This window comes from Aphelocoma coerulescens, chromosome 27, assembly GCF_041296385.1.
Source record: "Aphelocoma coerulescens isolate FSJ_1873_10779 chromosome 27, UR_Acoe_1.0, whole genome shotgun sequence".
Lineage (NCBI taxonomy): Eukaryota > Metazoa > Chordata > Aves > Passeriformes > Corvidae > Aphelocoma > Aphelocoma coerulescens.
In genome coordinates this window covers 2,446,376-2,463,355 of record NC_091040.1, presented here as the reverse complement: position 1 = coordinate 2,463,355, position 16,980 = coordinate 2,446,376, and the positions used below count along the sequence as shown (strand labels likewise).

The 16,980-nt window shown below is 59.3% G+C and overlaps 2 protein-coding genes across 3 annotated transcripts; one reads left to right on the top strand and one right to left on the bottom strand.

Moving 5' to 3' along the window:
* Positions 1–1,114: 1,114 nt before the first annotated feature.
* ORMDL3 (ORMDL sphingolipid biosynthesis regulator 3) lies at positions 1,115–10,086 on the bottom strand. 2 transcript variants are annotated; one of them, XM_068996706.1, is made up of 4 exons: positions 10,003–10,086; positions 4,139–4,339; positions 2,771–2,922; positions 1,115–2,652 (listed from the first exon to the last, which is right to left on the bottom strand). In XM_068996706.1, the coding sequence occupies exons 2-4, from the start codon at positions 4,310–4,312 to the stop codon at positions 2,517–2,519; spliced, it is 462 nt and encodes a 153-aa protein (XP_068852807.1). In that variant the 5' UTR covers positions 4,313–4,339; positions 10,003–10,086; the 3' UTR covers positions 1,115–2,516. The 2 variants fall into 2 exon arrangements, with proteins under 2 accessions (XP_068852807.1, XP_068852808.1); XM_068996707.1 differs by lacking the exon at positions 10,003–10,086 and adding an exon at positions 8,301–8,419.
* A 1,627-nt stretch (positions 10,087–11,713) lies between these two features.
* Positions 11,714–16,211, top strand: LRRC3C (leucine rich repeat containing 3C). Its single transcript, XM_068996695.1, has 2 exons — positions 11,714–11,802; positions 13,534–16,211. The coding sequence occupies exon 2, from the start codon at positions 13,588–13,590 to the stop codon at positions 14,383–14,385; it is 798 nt and encodes a 265-aa protein (XP_068852796.1). The 5' UTR covers positions 11,714–11,802; positions 13,534–13,587; the 3' UTR covers positions 14,386–16,211.
* Positions 16,212–16,980: the final 769 nt, after the last annotated feature.

The following is a 16,980-nucleotide window of genomic DNA, read 5'->3' as shown; positions in this document are numbered from 1 at the left end:
TCACATGACTCCAGCATCGGCTGTTTTGATCATTTGTGTGAAGGAGAGAAATAAAAAAAAAAAGTTTACTTTTGTTGCTAGGCAAAGCCTTAATTACAAGGTTGGGGCTTTAGGCTTTAGAACCTGCTTGTTTGAGAAGTTTATAATCCCATTCTGCATCTCAGTTGATCTTTAATTTAAAGAAACAGGGTCAGATGTCCGTAGTGTCAGTGACCAGCACAAGTAATGTGTTCAAAGCCACAGCTGTGCTAATGCCTTCAAGGAGACTCTGGGAATTGTTGCATCAAAAAAAGCCGAGCCCTTCAACTGATAATTATTCTAAATTTACAGTTCTGTGATGTGCATATGCTTAGAAATACCCAGCATATGTCTGTCTGTGAGGAAATGTTTGAAAGCATCTAAAGACTGTTTCTGCTGCAAAAAAGATGGTTTTCCCCATGTTTTCTAAGACAATAATTAGTTTTCTTTCGTTTCCCCTGGAGATGGAAGTGGTGTCTGGGCAGACACTCAGGTCTGTTCAGCACCACAGTCAGCATTTCAGGTCCAGCCTCAGCCACCCTGCCAGGACCTGCCCCCCTTGGAGCAGCCTTTCCCACAGGAATACTGCTCATGTCTGTGTCATTTCCCAGCTGATTGATGAAATATCTCTATTTTGATCACAATTATCATTGTCTAGTAGCTTAAAGAGCCGATAAGGGTAAAAGAGTACCTCAGCTAAAGCAGCAGCTCTTCTGTCCTGGGTTTGAAGGTTTAACCTGCCCATCAAGGAAATTGCACATCTGTCAACACCCTGGGGTCTCCAGCCAAACTCTCTTCTCCTTCTACCTGCTTGAAAACTTCCTTTTCACTTGAATTTCCACTTTTCAAACATATTAGGGAATGATTCTCCCTGCATTCCAGCAGTCCTCTGAAGTACACGCCGTATTTTCCCTTCCCTGTAGCAGTCCCATAGGAAGTCTGAGAGAGAAGTGAAGCAACTTGCCTAAAACTATGCATGGAGCAGTAACAGATCTGAAATTCCCCCTTCCACATCCTATGCTCAGACCATCCAAAATCTCAACACTCTCCACCATGGACTCTAAATCTGGATTTACTACTGCAGGGGAAAAAAAAGCAGATTTAAAAGATTTATACCATTGTCAAAAAAGGTGAGACATTATAAGCACTAAGACAACAAAAATACAGGTTTTCGTGGGGTTACAGGGGAAGACTGAGGGAAAACCCATTCCATTTGGGACACAACGCAAAGGAAAAACAGGTAATTCTGATTTTCAGTAAAACAGTAAAAAGCTGTCTCAGCCAGGAAACCTAAGCCTGCTTTATTTAGGTGGTAATTTTAGAGGGAAAAGGCTCAATTTTGTTCCTCTGTGAAATAATCTATTATCAGTGACCCATTGACTCCTTCTGCTGGTCAATTAATCTGCTGCTCACGCAGCCCTTGGGTGTGGAGCTGAGGGACAGATTTCCAGGTAAGCCAGAAATCCAACCCTCGCTTCCCTTGAGTCCATGGAGAACTGGTAAATCCCAGTCACATGCACTTAAGCCACAAGGAGCTGAAGTGAGGAGACAAATTCCAATGAAATCAAGGATGGCTGAGTGCTTGATTAGAGCAATCAGCCCTCCTCCTGTACCTGTCCATCGTCAGCCTCTCCCACACCTGTCCATGTCCACGTTCCAAGGAGCTCCATGGCATTTGTTGTTGGTTAATAAAGAACCTGTCCCCAGCCCTTGATCCAAATGCTCAATGAGCCCCTGGGCACTTAAAAACAGCAGTTTGGGGTGGGGAGAGGAGTTACCTGGGCAGATTTAGGTATAAACTGAAAATAATGGGCATGATTTAGGATCTATCCACCTTTTCCCTGGACCACACGGATGGTGCTGTAGGAAACCAAAAGCTTTGTCAAACTGCAGGTCATTCCTTCCTGGGCTGTTTTTAGGAAAATAACTTCCCTTCTCAGCGGTGTCAACGATTGCAGAATAAAAATCTGTTGTTCACTTCCCCCTCCCACTTCCTACCTAAAACTGGAAATCAGACCCCAAAACAATCCAGTCCTGGGAAAGTCTGGCTGTATCCCTTTGGATTTCCCCCATGTTCTGCTCAAAGCACCCAGCTTCAGGAAGGGAAATATATTTTAAAGTGCATTTACCACAGCAATAGTACCAGCACTAAAAGCTTTTCCCCTCATCCCTATCCTCGCTATTCCATGTCTGGAATAGATGAGACTCTTCCCAGAATTCATCCTTGTACCTCAAAGTCTCAGTGGTTTTGCATCTACTGATGACCCTGGGATAAGAGAAATCCGTTGTCGCGCGTCCTGCTCCGCACTAAACTACTCTGGAGCTGGTTTGGATTTATTGGGCACGAGGATCCAGCATGCAGAATGTGTCTGTTGGGATCTGCATTTAAAGAGCCGCTGCGAAACCACATCCAGTCTGCGTGAAGGAGGAAACGGGGCTGGAGAGAAGGAATCCCCCCCTTTGCCCCGCTCCTCCGCCATCCGCTCCAGCCACGCCGCTCAGTATTTGTTGATCCCAAAGATCCGGACTCCGTGGAACTGAGGCAGTTTGGGGATCAGGACACTCATGAGGGAGATGGTGTTGATGATGAAGTGTATCCGGTCATACTTGGTGTAAAAGCTGGTTAGAAAATACCTGGAAAGAGAGGGTGGAAACAGAGGGAAAGCTGTGGCATTCCATGTGTTTGTCTCCCGGGACAGAGCACTGATGGATACTGGGACACGAGGCAGCTCAGCGACCCCGGAATACTCACAGGACGATGGGCATGATGGTGAGGAACTTGCGGGAAGCGGTGAACTGGACTCCATAATCCATCTGCTCCCAGTGCGTGAGCAGCCGGGCCTTGCCCTGGTCCGGGGTCTCGAAGGGGGTTCCCTTCACGGTGTGCAGGAAGATGTACATGCTCTGCAGGACACACAGCGTGAGGCACACGGGGCCCCGCATCCCAAAAACCCCAGATCCAGGGCAGCGGATCTGGGAGCTTGCACCCCCGCGCCGTTCCACTAGAGGGATGTGGCGCTGCTGGAAAACCCGGAGCGGCCAGGGAAGCAGGGAAAGGAGAGTTGGGAGAGGCCGGGGCAGCTCGGCTGCTCCATGTCAAGCCTCTCCCTCGGCTCCTGGGTGTGAGCCAAGGAGGCGGTGGCAAGATTACAGCCCTGGGATCTCTGCGATCGGGAGATTAGCGCCTGCCTGCTGCGGCACGGCGGAACGCTCCCCGAAAACATGCTGGGAGAAGGTCTGTCACCCCCTGATTACCAGGGGAACACGAGTCAAAGTCTGGCTACACCACAGATCCAAAGTACAGCCACTCCTGGCCTTTAAATTCCTTTTTGTCCCCGGAACTTAAAGCTGCAGGGAAGATGGATGAGAAGCCGGCAGCTCGTGAGCTAAGCACTGAGCAACTCCAGTTTGGGGGTTTGTGGTTGTTTTTATCCCCTGAGCAGCTCCAGTTTGAGGGTTTGTGGAGGTTTTTATCCCTTGAGCAGCTCCAGTTTGGGCGTTTGTGGAGGTTTTTATCCCTCACTGGTAATAACTTATCATGAGGGTCCTCAATCCCTGTCATTTTTGTCTCTGGAATATTCCCAGGCTAAGATATTATTTAAAATAAAAGATACACAAGCAGTTGCTCCATCCCTGAAGTTTTTTGTCCCCTGTGCCCAAGGGGACCTGTGTGGAGACTTGATCTTTAGAGGGAGGAATCAGTTCCTGGACCAATCTTTTACTTTAAGCAGAACAAAATCTGGGAGTTAATACTGTTTTTTCTTAACTCTCATGAAGCCAATTCAGGTTTTACCAACCCTAGCGATGTCTTGCCAATATCTGGGGCCTGTCACAGACCCCTTTGGGAACGGGACACGACAAAGGACTTGCCCTGCAGGAAATGAATTCATGTTCCTTCTGAGCAGCCTCACCAGCTGTTGCTGCCTCACCTGTACCTGGGCTGGATTTAAATCCATGACCCAGAGGCACCGGTACAGGCTGAGGGCTCGAGGTTGAGCAACTCACCCAACATCTTTGGAAACACAAAGGAATTGTTTCAACAGGAATCTCAGCAGATTGCTCAGAGGAACAGCTGGGCCAAGGTTCCCCGTAGGTGCCCCAGGTCACGCCGCTCCCTTACCAGGTTGTGGATGATGTTGGTGAGAGTCCAGACCACAGGGACGCTGAAGAAGGGGATGCTCAGGAGCACGACGTGCAGCAGCCCGATGCCCAGCACGTAGGACAGCCAGATGCCGCGGCTGTTCATGACTCGGGTGTTGGGGTTCACCTCGCTGTGCGCCGTTCCCACGTTCATCCTGGCTCTCGTGGCTGATGGGAGCCCCTGGAACAGAAACACTGAGGTCAGAGCCTGGATCCAAACTGCTCAGTGGGGCTGAGCACCGGCTGGTTGTCAAGCAAACCCAAAATCTGCTGTTTGCTATAAAAATCCCAAGTCAGTTCCCTCCTCTGCCCCTCGTTATTGCCATTCTTAGAGCTGACGTCGCTAACTCCGGGAGTGGTTGAGATTTGGGAATTATGTGTGGGAAGCTTGTCTGTGACAGAAGCTACTTGTGATCTGAGATGTTTTCCTGGAGCTGAGGTGTCGAGGTTCAATCCCACGATTGCCTGACAAAACTCAAACCAATACTTTTAAGCACTTTTAAATCCTCATTACACTGTTAATCATGGAAACACACAGCACAGGAAGCTTCCTGCATGTTTATGGAGTCAGCATGCCTTAAACTTGGGAAGGGAACACAGTATTTGCAGAGGAAAGGCTCTGTATCAACAGATCTCCTAATTAATTTAACTACATTAACAGGGTTCTGCACAGCTCGGCAGGTTTGCTGGTCCCCTGCTCTGGCTCACGTGTTTTGCCTTCAGATGTAAGACTTAAAGAGGGGAAAAAAAGAGGAACAAAAAAAAAAAATTGCCCCCCAGGGAAGGAATGAAATTCTTCTTGAAGAACGTAAAAAGCAAAAAGGGAGAGATAACAGGGCAAAGTGCCTTGGGAGGATGTTTCAGGAGGAAGAGCTGTGGAGGAGTTGGCCCTTCCCCTACCTGGAAAGAACAGCTGCCACGTAGGAAGAGCACAAAGATGGTTTTCTGGACAATGCCAGGAAGGAGAGGAAACAAGAGAGTGTCACCCTCTCAGAGCAAGTCCTTGGAGTGGTGCCCCTGAGACAGTGAAGGTATCAAGTGGCTTTTTGGAGTGACACAGTGCCAGTGGCAGCAGGTATCGGTCAGCTCCCAGGCTGGCTGGGAGCAGGAGAGCTCTGGCTCACTGGTATCCAGGGATTACAGGAAACAGCACAAACTAAACCCACTGTAAAGCTGAGCGTCTTCACACCAAGATCAGGGAAATTCTTATGCAAAATCATCTTTATGTCCCATGGAAGCAGAGTTTGATGAGATGATCCAGTTCATCCTCCTTGGCTACAGGACCCCACAGTGAGGGCTGTTTCCTGATGTCTGGCCTCGTGGCTTTGCTGTTGCTTCCCGCAGCTGGAAGCTGTGTTGCTGTTCCCTCCAGCTCTCTGGAGGTGAGCCCGAGCCAGATCCAACATCCCACTCTCCTTGCTGCCAGCTGTTCCCAGCTCCCTCATGGAGCACTGGGCCCGGCTTGCTTGAGGAGCTGACTCCATCCCCGCTCCTGCCCAGGGCTGGGACTCACAGCCGGCCTCTGCTCCACAGCTCTTGGAATGCTCCAAGTAACTTGCAAACCTCTTCCATCCACACAGGCGGTTGTTGCTGCAGATCCTCACCTTCCTCTATCAGGGAGCTCATACCTGAAGAAGGATTTTGTTTCCAGGAAAGAGGCTGCAGGTCTGCGAGGTGCTCGCTCCCTTGTTGCCCACCCCCCAGCTCACCAGCTTGTGGATATTCCAGAGAAAAGCCCAAAGTTTGGTCTGGAAACAGGACTGGGAGCCAGAGCTCAGCACTTCACCCCTGGCAGGGGGAGCAGCTCTGTCCTAAACCTGCTGCAATTCCCAAGCGCTCTCAGAAGGAAAACTGGGGGTTGGGGTGAAGCATAAATGAGTCAAAAAAAGTCAGATTGTTACAACAACAAAAAGCAAAACACCCTATGGAATGTGTAAACAGGAGTGCTGAGAGCCAGACATGGGAAACAGTTCTCCTGGATGTTGGGTGAACAGTGTCCAGTCCTGGGAGGAGCTGGAGAAAATGAGCAGAGGTGTAGGAAAAACATGACCTGCAAGGACAGCTGGAAGGAAACGGGTTTGTTTAGTCTGGAGGAGGCTGGAGACAGGCGTGAGGAACAGTCGGATGCTCCACAGAGAGCTGTGCCTGTGGGATTCCAGCTGTGCAGCAGGACAAACCACATGGCTGGGTCTTGGAGCGACACGGGGGTGCAGGAGGAGGGATGTGGGAAGGGACTGTCCACAGAAAGGGATCCTTGCTCTCGCTGGAGGCCTTAAAATCTAGTTTCAGCAGCAGTTAAAAAACTTCTCTCCAGGAATCTTTCCTGAAGTGACACCGTTATCCAGAGGCTGTGGAAGCTCCCTGCAGCCAGAGGTGCACATGGCTGGTGCTGTGGAATTTCCAGCCTCGAGTGTAACTTCCAAAAACTAAGGAGCAGCGTGGACTTGGTCTCCTCTGCAAACGAGGGCAGTTGCAGACCCACAGCTGGGTGGGAAAAGGCCCAATTTGGAAGCTGTATGTGAAGCAATTCTCCTTCCTGTGCCTCAGTTTCCCTTCCTTGTAAGATTAAGAATTAGAGGGGTGGGATGCTGCAACATATGAGAGGTTAATTCATTCTTGCAGGAGATACAGACATTGCTGCAATGAGGGTGATTCTATGTCTCCAACTCTGTCCTTCCCCACCTTAAATATTTCACCAGCTCTGTGCAGCCCTTGGCCCAGCTCTCCTGAATTTTGGATTGCACAAGTCTGGCTGAGGGCACACGAGTTCCCAGAGCTCTGTCTCTACCCTCATCCCACATCCCATGTTTGCTTTCTAATTCCACACCAGGATTTGTTCACCTGCAGGACAGCAAGGCACAGCCCACCACGGGAAGGACTCCAGCACCCCGCTTCCCAGAGCAGCTGCTGCCAGGCTCTGCTTTCCCACTCTTTTTTGGGACAGAAAAGCCTGAATGTTGCACCAGGCTGAGGGTGAAGGTCAGGGTTGTGCTGACATTGGACAGTGGCCATCCAAGGAGGGGAAAAGTCAGGGCTGTGGCCAGTGGCAAAGGGCACAGTGTGGCAGTGGAGCTGAGCCCTCCCTCTGCCTCATCCTGCCTGTCCTGCTGCCTGTCCAGGGGCAGCTCCTTCCTCACCTTTGTCCCCAGAAGAGTGTGACCACCATCTGCTCCTGTACCCTTGCTTAACACTTGAACTTGATGATCTTAAAGGCTTTTTCCAACCTAAATAAATGATCCTATGATTTGGCAGTGCCGTCACCCTTCCCCAGGGATTGCAGGATCATGCTCCGATCCTGGCACCCCACTGCAGGATCTTCACTGGGCTGGTGAGAGAAGGAGGGCTCAGGTGCTTATCTTGATCTTGAGTGTTCCCAGACTGCAGGTGATGAAGATCCCACGGATCACAGATCCAAATCTCTGGCAGCAACAGCTGCCACCTCCCAAACAAATCCTTTAAACCCTTCTTTGCCGATGGCAACGGATGAACCAGAGCACGGAGGGGGGACTCTGGTGAACTGGGCTGTGCTGGGAGGCAGGTGCTGGGTGAGAGGCGAGACTGGGACCACAACGCTCCGTGCCCGTCCAGCCCGGAGCCGTGTTGGACATGTCTGAGCCCCAGCGCTGCCCGGTTCCTCCTCGGGGGGCCCGAGGCTGCCAGAGTCCCGGAGGGGACACGGAGAACACGGGGACGAGGACACACGTGAGCCGCCACGGCTGAGTGCGGGGGTCCTGCCCCCTCGGCCTTTCCTCATGGATTTAACGGGGAATCTTGGACACGAAAGAAAGGCCGAGCTTGGGCTCCTCCGGACGCACATGGGGTCCCAGATCCCACTTTCCTCCCCGTTTCCCCGGGACGGGACGGTGCCCTGGGAGGCCGGGGCAGGACCCGCTCCCGGCCGGGCTCTGCACAGCGCGACCCCCCCCGTGGGGACCCGCACGACCTAACTGGGACCCCCCACTCCCACCCCGCCGCTTCCCAGCTCCATCCCAGCACCCGCTTCTCTCTTTCGGGGTGTTTTCCTTTCGGGCCGGGCCCATGCGAGGCACCTTCCCCCGGCCCCGCCGCGGGGCTCGGCCGCCGCCGCCCCCTGGGAGGGCTGAGCCCCCCGGTCCCGCCCCACGCCCCCGGACCGCACTCACCGCTCCCGCCCGGTCCGGCCCGGCTCGACTCGGCAGGGCCGGCGCTCGCTCCGCCGCGCTCCCGGTGCGCTCCCGGTGCGCTCCCGGCGGCCCCTCGGCCCGCCCCGCCGCGGCACGCCGGGAGCTGTAGTCCGGCAGCACCGGGAGAGGCGGAGCCGCCATGGGAACCGGCGGGAGCGGCTCCGGGAAGGGGATCGGGGGCTCCACCAACCCCCGCTCCGCGCACAGAGAACCCCAGACCCGGCGGGGTGCGTCCAGCCTGCCCGGGGAGGTTGGGCTGCCCCCCAACTCTCCCCCCGCCTCTCTTTCCCAGGGGAAATCCGAGGGTGGGGAACACTGGGGCAGCTTCCCTAAGGAGCTGGGGCTGCTCCATCCCTGGAAGTGTTCGAGGCCTGGTTGGACGGGGCTTGGAGCAATCTGGGAGAGTGGAATATGTCCCTGCCCATGGCAGGGGGTGGGACTGGTTGATTTTTTAAGTCCCTTCCCACCCAAACCATTCTGATTCCGTGATACCGTGAAAATCCCATCAGCAGCGTTGTGCAGACAGCCCGGGCAAGCCGGCAGCGCTGCAGGACACCCTGCCAAGGTCGGGGCTAGGAGCGAGCGCAGGATTCCAGCGCTGGAGCGCGGGGGGAGACCATCTGGCTCCGCTTTTGTTTGCACAACCATCAAAGCTCATCGCGTGGGGCTGGCACGGCCCACGGGTGCCGCAGCCATCTGTGCAGGGCTCTGTGTGTGCCTGCTGCCGGCTCTTCCAGCAGCGGAGGGGCAGCGCCGGAGCCACTTTGGGCTGCAAACCCCCTGCCCGGAGACGAGCAGAGCCCCTGGCTGTGTGCGGAGCCCGGGCGCGGCGCTCCCGGCTGCCCGCGGCGCACATGTGGCTCTGCCGGTGCCATTCGCAGTCCCCCGACCTGGCACAGACACTTCCGCTCGCCACAGCCCGCGGTGGGTTTTGGTGTTGGCCCAGGTGGAGTCACAGCGACCTCGAGGTTCCCTGAGTGCCCCTGTGCCTCCACTCTGAGCTCTGTGTCCTGACCCTGTCTGCATCCATCCGGCCTTGGCTCCAGCCGCACATCCTGACTGGGCACGGCGAGGGCACGGAGGCCCCGCGGGCTGCCAGGGCCGGGGCTGCCTGGGTGTCACAGGCAGGGCACGGGGGGCACTTGCCGGATCCAGAGCTCAGCAGTGTCTGCTTCCAGAGGGCTTTGGGCACGGAGAGACGCACATGTGGGGTAAAGCAGACGAAAGGCCGCTGATTGCCACCCTGTGGAACCGCGTTGTCCCTGCCCGGCTCCTCTGCGGTGCCCTCTTGGCAGGGCGCGGTGCGGGGATGCCGGCGTGCGGAGGCGGGGGATCCCACGGGATCCGGTCCTGCTTTGCAGGAGATCCACGCACGCACAGCAGGCTCTATTTTTATCCTGCTCCTGCCTGACTGAGCAGCTCCCTGCGCGGTGACATCTAATTTAGCAGCTTCCCCGCACCCCGCTGGCTCCGCACGTGAGGGGGAAGCACAATGCAGCAGCTATTTTTAAACGCCCATAAATATTCATCCCTCTCCGTGATGCAGCAGCCGCCGCTGCCGGTGGAGCGCGGGGGGGACCCGACCCGCTCCCTGGGCTCCCCACACCGCGCTCACCCGCCCAGGGAACACCGGCACTGGGGGCGGGGAGTTCCCTGGGGGGATCCGGCCCCATCCGCTCACCGGCAGCTGCACCCGCGTTCACCCCGTGCTCAGGGGGGCCGTTCCCGTGTGGATTCCTAGGCCTCGCTCGCTCCCAGCCTCTCCTGGTGCCGGGCCGTGCTCAGCTCCCGCTCTGCTGCCTGCCGGTCCCGCTGCCCGGTCGATGCCGGTTATATTTAGCTCCGTGGTGGCAGCGAGAAACCGGTGCCAGCTATTTTTAGCCATCCTGCGGTGGGAAGGGTCCGCGTGGGTCGTGCTGCACTGCAGGTTTTGGGCTGGTGGGTGCCGTGTCCTCCACGTGGGAGCCCCGTGGGGTGCAGCCCTGGGGCTGCTCCCACTCCCGGATCTGTGCCGTCTGCCGGGATCACCCACCACCTCTCTGGGTCCCAGCTCAATCCCCCCATGCACCTGCCTGTCACCTTGGCCCCTCGGCCCCGTCCCGCGGCGGGTGGCTCGGAGCAGCCACATCCCAACATGCCCATCCCTGCTCCCGCTGCGTGCACAGCTCCCCGCAGCACTGGGAATGGTGATGGGCAGCACGGGGCTGCTCCGATCCCTGGCCGAAGGGGGAGATGCCAGAGAAGTGCTCGAGAGCACCAACTGTGGCTGCCGGCTGCTGCTTGCAAGCCTCCCTGCCGTGTCCCGGGACAACCCTGCCCAGTGACTCCGGCACCGGTCCGGCGTCGGGCTTGGCTCCTGGAAACATCGAAAAGACCTCTAAGATTATCGACTCCAACCACTAACCAAGCACTGTCACCTTCACCACTAAACTATGTCCCCAAGTGCCACATCCACACGTTCTTAGAGCACTTCCAGACCCAGCAATGGCCGGGCCCCGGCAGAGCGCAGGGGGCTCCGAGGAGTGCGGGGGTCTCTGGGGAGCATCTGTCCGCGGCCGTGTCTGGCTGCCGTCAGGTTCCCTTTTCCTAATTAAGGCGAGATCCAGGCCAGGCGCCTCCTAACCGGTTTATCCTCCCGCAGCAGCGGGAGAACGTCAGTGCCCGGGGCCGGGCTGTCCCGCCGCGGAGATCCGGGGCTGGGGCAGCGGGAGCCGCGTCCCTCCCGGCGGCCCCGGGGCCCGGTAACGGCGGCCGCTCTCCATGGTCCTGAGCCAGCCTCGCCGGTGCCCCGGGGCGGCGAGACCCGGAGCCGCGGCCCAGCCCGGCGATCCCCGGCCCGGGAAGCGGGAGGCTGGGCGGGGGACCCACTCCGGCCCCCCTGGATCTCGCCCCGCCTGGTGCCGCCGCCGCGGGTCGGGTTTCCCCGAGTAAGCGATGCCGGTACAGGACGGGGGGGGCACCGTGACCCCGCCGGAGTGGGAGTAGGGGTGTCCCCCCGAAGAGCTGGGGAGGGGATGAGGGGATTCCTGGGGGGTTGCGGGGGCAGCACCGGGGGGTGCCGAGGGCCCGGGGAGCCAGGAGGGCTCCCACCGGAGTTCGGCGGGGACGCGGCAGGGCGGAGGCCATGGAGTGCCCCGGGACGCGCTGGCACCAGCTGCCCCGGGATCGGAGGTCCCGGCAGCTCCTCGCTGGATCTCTCCGGTGTCTTCCCGCCCCTCCCGGTCTGAGGACCCGGGGCAGCGCTTCTCCCGTAGGGAGAGGAGCTGGGAAGGCTTCGGGCAGGGGGCCGGCGGTGCCCGGCACTGCACGGCCCCCCCGGCGGGGCGGGCCGGGGGCGGGGAGCCCCGGGGAGGCCCGGGCGGAGGATCCCGCCCACCGGCCCCGCCGCCGCCGCCGGCTCCGGGGCCACCGCGCTGCGCGGGGCGCGGCCGCTCCGGCCCGGGGCGCGGGGCCGCTCCGCCGCCGGGGGCTGCACAGGCAGGTGAGTCCGCAACTGCACCTCCGGCGGGGCGGGAGGCGGGGAGGGGAGGGTCGGCAGAGCCGCGCAGAGCGGAGCTTCCCCCGGGGAAGCACCGGGGCTTCCCTCGCCTGCGACGCCCCCGGTGCCGAGCGGGCCGGGGGGATCCCCGGGCATCCCCGGGCGCACGGAGGGTCCTCGCGTTCGCACTGCCCCCGGCTCCTCAACCGCTTTTCCTGAGGCTGGCGGCGACCCCCGCGGTCGGGCTGGGGACCCCTGCACCCTGCTGCGGGCTGGGAGACCCGCGGTGGGGCAGGGGCTGTCGTCGCTGCCGTGTCTGGTCCGCATCCCACCCGCAGGGGTGTCCCGGTCCCGTGGACGAAGGAGCCCCCTCCCGGGACACCGGGTCCCGGCTCATGCCGGTGGTTTCCCGGGCAGCGGGAAGAGGGTACCAAGGGGCTGTGTTTGTCCCAGGTTACCTCTGGAAGACTTGGGGGTGGTGCAGTGTGGGGCTCCGGGGTCCCGGTGCCCTTGGTGTGCCCTGAGCTCTGGTTCCCTCTCAGGACCCTCCTGGATCCCGGGGCTCCGGCAGTGCAGGGGTCAGTTCTGCACAGGTGTGACCTTGGGGTGTTTTGGCGTGGCAGGGCTGTGTGACAGAGCCCAGCACTCGGGGTGTTTGCTTGCCTGTGCTGTGGAGGCCACCCTGGGGTGGCCACCTCTGCACCACACCAAGGAGCCCCAGTCAGCGGGTTTGCCGGTGTTGGGGTGCTCCGGGGAGCAGTGGGACCAGCAGGCAGCATTGCTGGTGGCATAGCTCAGGGCTCCCGCAGCACTGAGCTCTGCCTGACCGGGTGACACAGGCGCCTGGTAGCCCCAGTGGCTTTGATTGTGGGATGGTGGGAGAACACCTGGATCCTGCCTCCAGAGCTCCGCTGCCACGGCCGGCACAGGGACATGGTGGGACCCAGGGCTGGGAGAGCCGGGCAGCGCTCGGAGCGCTCAGACACGGCCCTTATCTGCTGCCACCACCCTGGGAACTCGTTGCACGCTCAGCTCCAGTGAATTTCCTTTTTCTGTTTTTGTTTCTTTCCTGCTGACGCTTTTCCCCTCCGGAATCAAGGGCTGGATGGGGCCCATGGTTACGGGGTAGTGTAAGCAGCCCAACCCCACGGTGGGGTGGCAGTGGGCAGAGCACGGCAGCACCCAGCGCCCACCTGTGCCGGTCCCCTCGAAAGGAGAAAACCCGCCGCGTGTCCGCGTGTGCCCCGGGCGCTCCCGGAGAGCGGAGCCGGGAGCAGGAACCTGCTGAGCCGCTGCTTGCACATGTTTTCCGTGGCATTCCCCGGGGGCCGCCTGCAGCGGCCGCTCGCCCGGAGCCGGGGCTCGCTCTGGTGCGTCCTCCGGCCGCCGCAGGATGCATCGGCCTCCTGCGAGCAGCGATCGTGGCGCCGTGACCTTGGCAGGGCGGGAGCTCACCCCGCCTCTGGCTCAACCCGAGCGTCTCCGGTTGTTACAACCCAGCTGCCGGCGCAGGAGACGTGCCCAGCCCCTGGGGCCTGATCCTGGCACGCAGGAGCCTGGAGCGAGGTGATGGCCGGGCATGGGGGAAAGCGTGAGCCGTGACGGCTGTCCCGGTCCCCATCCCTGTCCCTGCTTCATGGTTGGGGTTAGGTGTGGTGCTCACAGCCAGCGCAGTGACAGTTCTGCCCCTGTCCTCCCTGGCCTGACACTGTCCCCTTGTTGTCCCTGTCTCAGATGTGCCGACTTCAGCTGAAGCCACTGTGGGCGTGAGGAAGGCAGCGCAGGACCATGACTGCAGCACAGAGGGTTCTCCTCTGCCCCATCACCATGGGACTGCTCCTGCAGAACCTCTTCCTCCTCCTCCTCTTCCTCCTGGGCTCCTGCCTCCACCGAGCCGCTGCCTTCCCCAAGGGCTGTTACCCCTCAGAAGAGGAGGGGCTGAAGACCTTTCGCTGCAGCAACGCTCAGCTGACCGAGGTCCCCAGAGACATCCCCAATGACACCAACAAGCTCTACCTGGACTTCAACCAAATCCCTTTCCTGCCTCGCGATGCCTTCCGGGACCTGCCACTCCTGCTGGAGCTGGATCTGTCCCACAACGCCATCGCCAGAGTTGAAAGTGGGGCTTTCCAGGGCCTGGCAGAGCACCTGCACTCTCTGGACTTGTCTTCCAACAGGCTGGTGTCGGTCAGCAAAGATGCCTTTAGCAACCTGAAAGCCAAGGTGAACCTGTCCAACAACCCGTGGCTGTGTGACTGCCGGCTGCAGGAGCTGATCCGTGCAGTGGAGCTGGCGGCCGACTCCTCGGGGGGCATCATGTGCGACTCCTCCACGCAGGAGGAGCACGTCGGCAAAGCTTTCCTGCAGGTCATTGCCGACACGGACTTCTGCAATGTGTACAAGAAGACCACGGACATCGCCATGCTGGTCACCATGTTTGGCTGGTTCGCCATGGTGATCTCCTACCTGGTCTACTACGTGCGGCAGAACCAGGAGGATGCCCGGCGGCACCTGGAATATCTCAAGTCACTGCCCAGCAAGCAGCGGCGATCGGAGGAGTCATCCACCATCAGCACTGTGGTGTGAGCACCAGCATCCTTCAGGACATGAGGACGTGTGGAGCTGGGGACCTGCCGCTCCAGGGGCTCACCACGGCTGCAGAAGCTGTCACCAGCCACCAGCATCGCACAGAGATACTCATGGATTTGTTCTGTTCTTCCGCTGGCAGCAGCAGCCACAGCTGATGAGTCCCTGGCTCTGGTGGCTGAGGTCAGGGATGGATATCAGCCATGAGCGTGGAGGATCTGCAGCATCCTCCCAAGTTATGGATGACTGGAGCAAGCTGGAACATCCCCCTGGCATGTGGCCATTGCTCCAACTGACCTGGACATTTGGACTTCATCTAAAACTTTTTATATTTCCTTTGCAGAGATCCCTTGGGGTATTAATGGAATCGGTGTTTTCATCTCTCCCCTGCTCCCCCTTGGCTGCCCAAGGGATGGTCTGGTAGCCCAGGACAGTCCGTGCCTGGCTCCCTGCTGGAAGATAAGTGGGAAGGAGCAGTACAGGTGCAAGGCCAGTGCCCTGCCAGGTCACTGGCCCTGGAGGGTCATGGGCTTCGAGCCCAGCCAGTAGGACCAAGAGGTGGGGCAGGAGGTGGGGACGCACTGGTTGGTGCCACTCCATCTCCTGTTTCATCTCCCTGCTCCTTTCCCAGCACTCTCAGGCCAGGTGGGGCAAGGGGTGTGGGGGTGTCCACTCAGAGATGGGGTCACTGATGGGCAAACCCAGGGCCTTTCCCCTCTGAGCGTGGGGAATTAGAACCAAACAGGGAATGAACTCCCTGGGGCAGAGCCCTTTGGGGCTGACAAGGGATGTAGGTGCTGATGGAGGGGCAGCTGGGGGTCCTGGCAGTGGGTCCAGCCCTGCCGGGATGTTGGGGAAGCGGGTTTCCCCTTGGTGCCCTCGGGGACCACGTGGGAGGGTGTTTGCAGCACCCTTTGCCATTGCTCCTGTCACTGCCGGAGGGGAGCTCCCACCTCACAAGCTGCTGACCGGTCACTGTGATGGGAAGCAGGATGGAGGGAGCTGCCGCGGCTCCTCCGTCCTCTCCCCACTCCCGCACTGCTGTCAGGAGCCTGAATCTCCCCTAAAAATGTCCAAAAGTCCCTCCTTGACACTTTCAGTATTGGGCTGCAGGTTCCTGGTGGCAGTGGTGGAGGTGATGCTGGGCACAGGGCTGGCACAGGCAAGGTCAGTGCCCACCTTTGGGCGTGCAGGGTTCAAGTGGCAACTCAGAGCAAAGCCAGAGCAGCCCCAGACTCTTCCACCTGCATGTCTGGCCTCCGGGGCATCTGGTTTTGCTGGTTTTGGCCTTTTTTAAAACCAACCAATGCTGAATTGCCTTAATTCACCAAGACCACCAACCAAAGCTGCTTGAACCTCCTGTGTACCGGGCCAGAGCTGCCTTGTTGCCAGGCCCAGCCTCAGCCCCTGGTGTGGGCAGCGTGTTTGGGTGCAGGCAGGGCTCTGGCCCGGCTGCTGCCGCTGCCCTCGTGCCCCGGTGCTGGTGGGAGCCGTGGGACAGAGCCGGCCAGGAGCGGGGCCCGTGCCCTTCCACAAGTGCCTGATTCCAGCACAGAGCAGGAGCTCTGCAACGCACAAACACCTCGGCCCCAGCTCCCATCTGGGCGTCCCCACAGCCCCACGGCAGCTCCTTCCTCCTCTACAACCGCCTGAGGAGAAAAGGGGCTGGGGGAGACCCGACTGAACCCCCCCAGGCTGCTCCCCCCAGGCCACCGCTTGTGCCCGCAGCGCGGGAGGTGCCGGGATCACCCGACCCATCCGTGTTTGGGTTAAGGGACCTTTTAGTTCTTACTTTATACGACAATAAAATTGGCTTTTACTTTGGAGCCGGTGGCCGGCGTGTACTGGTGTGTGTGTGTTTGCGGGTCACAGGGCCCTGGTGACGTTGTGGCTGCAAAGGAAGGACGGAGGTGCCCGTGACAGCCGATGTCCTTGTGGGCAGGCACTTGCAGAAACAGGACACCCGTCCCTCCGGTAACCCTGCCCCAGCCTTCAATAATGAACACCCGCGGCTCGGCTCAGGTCACTGGCACGGTCCCCGCGTCACCCAGGACCCCGTGGCGTGGTTTCCCAGGGCTCTGCTCCGCTCCCCTGCCCGCCCACTGGCACACGGGCAGGACCATGACGGCCGGGAGGGACAAGCCCTTCCAACACCACGGTCCCACCGGTCCCCACAAGAGGCGTCTCCGGTCACAGCCCAGTCCCGGTTTTCCAGCGCCTCTCCCCGCGTGATCCGTGCTGGAGTCTTGTGCCATGGAAGGTGAAAACCGGGCCCTAACGCAGAGTGACAGTTCCCGCTCGTGGGACATTAACCTTATTTGTCACTCGGCTGTCTCCAGACACAGACCCCGGGCTCTGGAGCAGATGGCTGCTGTCCCCCGCTCCGGTCACTCCCTGGGGATTCTCCTCCCGCGGCTCCCGGAGCAGCTGGAGAGGGCTGGGGGACACGCAGGACACGTGGCCCCAGCTGCCACCCTGTCCGTGGGGCCGTGGCTCCCTGGAGTCCTGCCGGTGTCCCCTCTCATGGGGCTGGATGATGCTGAGTCCCCCGGGGTCAGCCCTGCTCTGGATCCTGTCTGTGCAATTATTTGGATG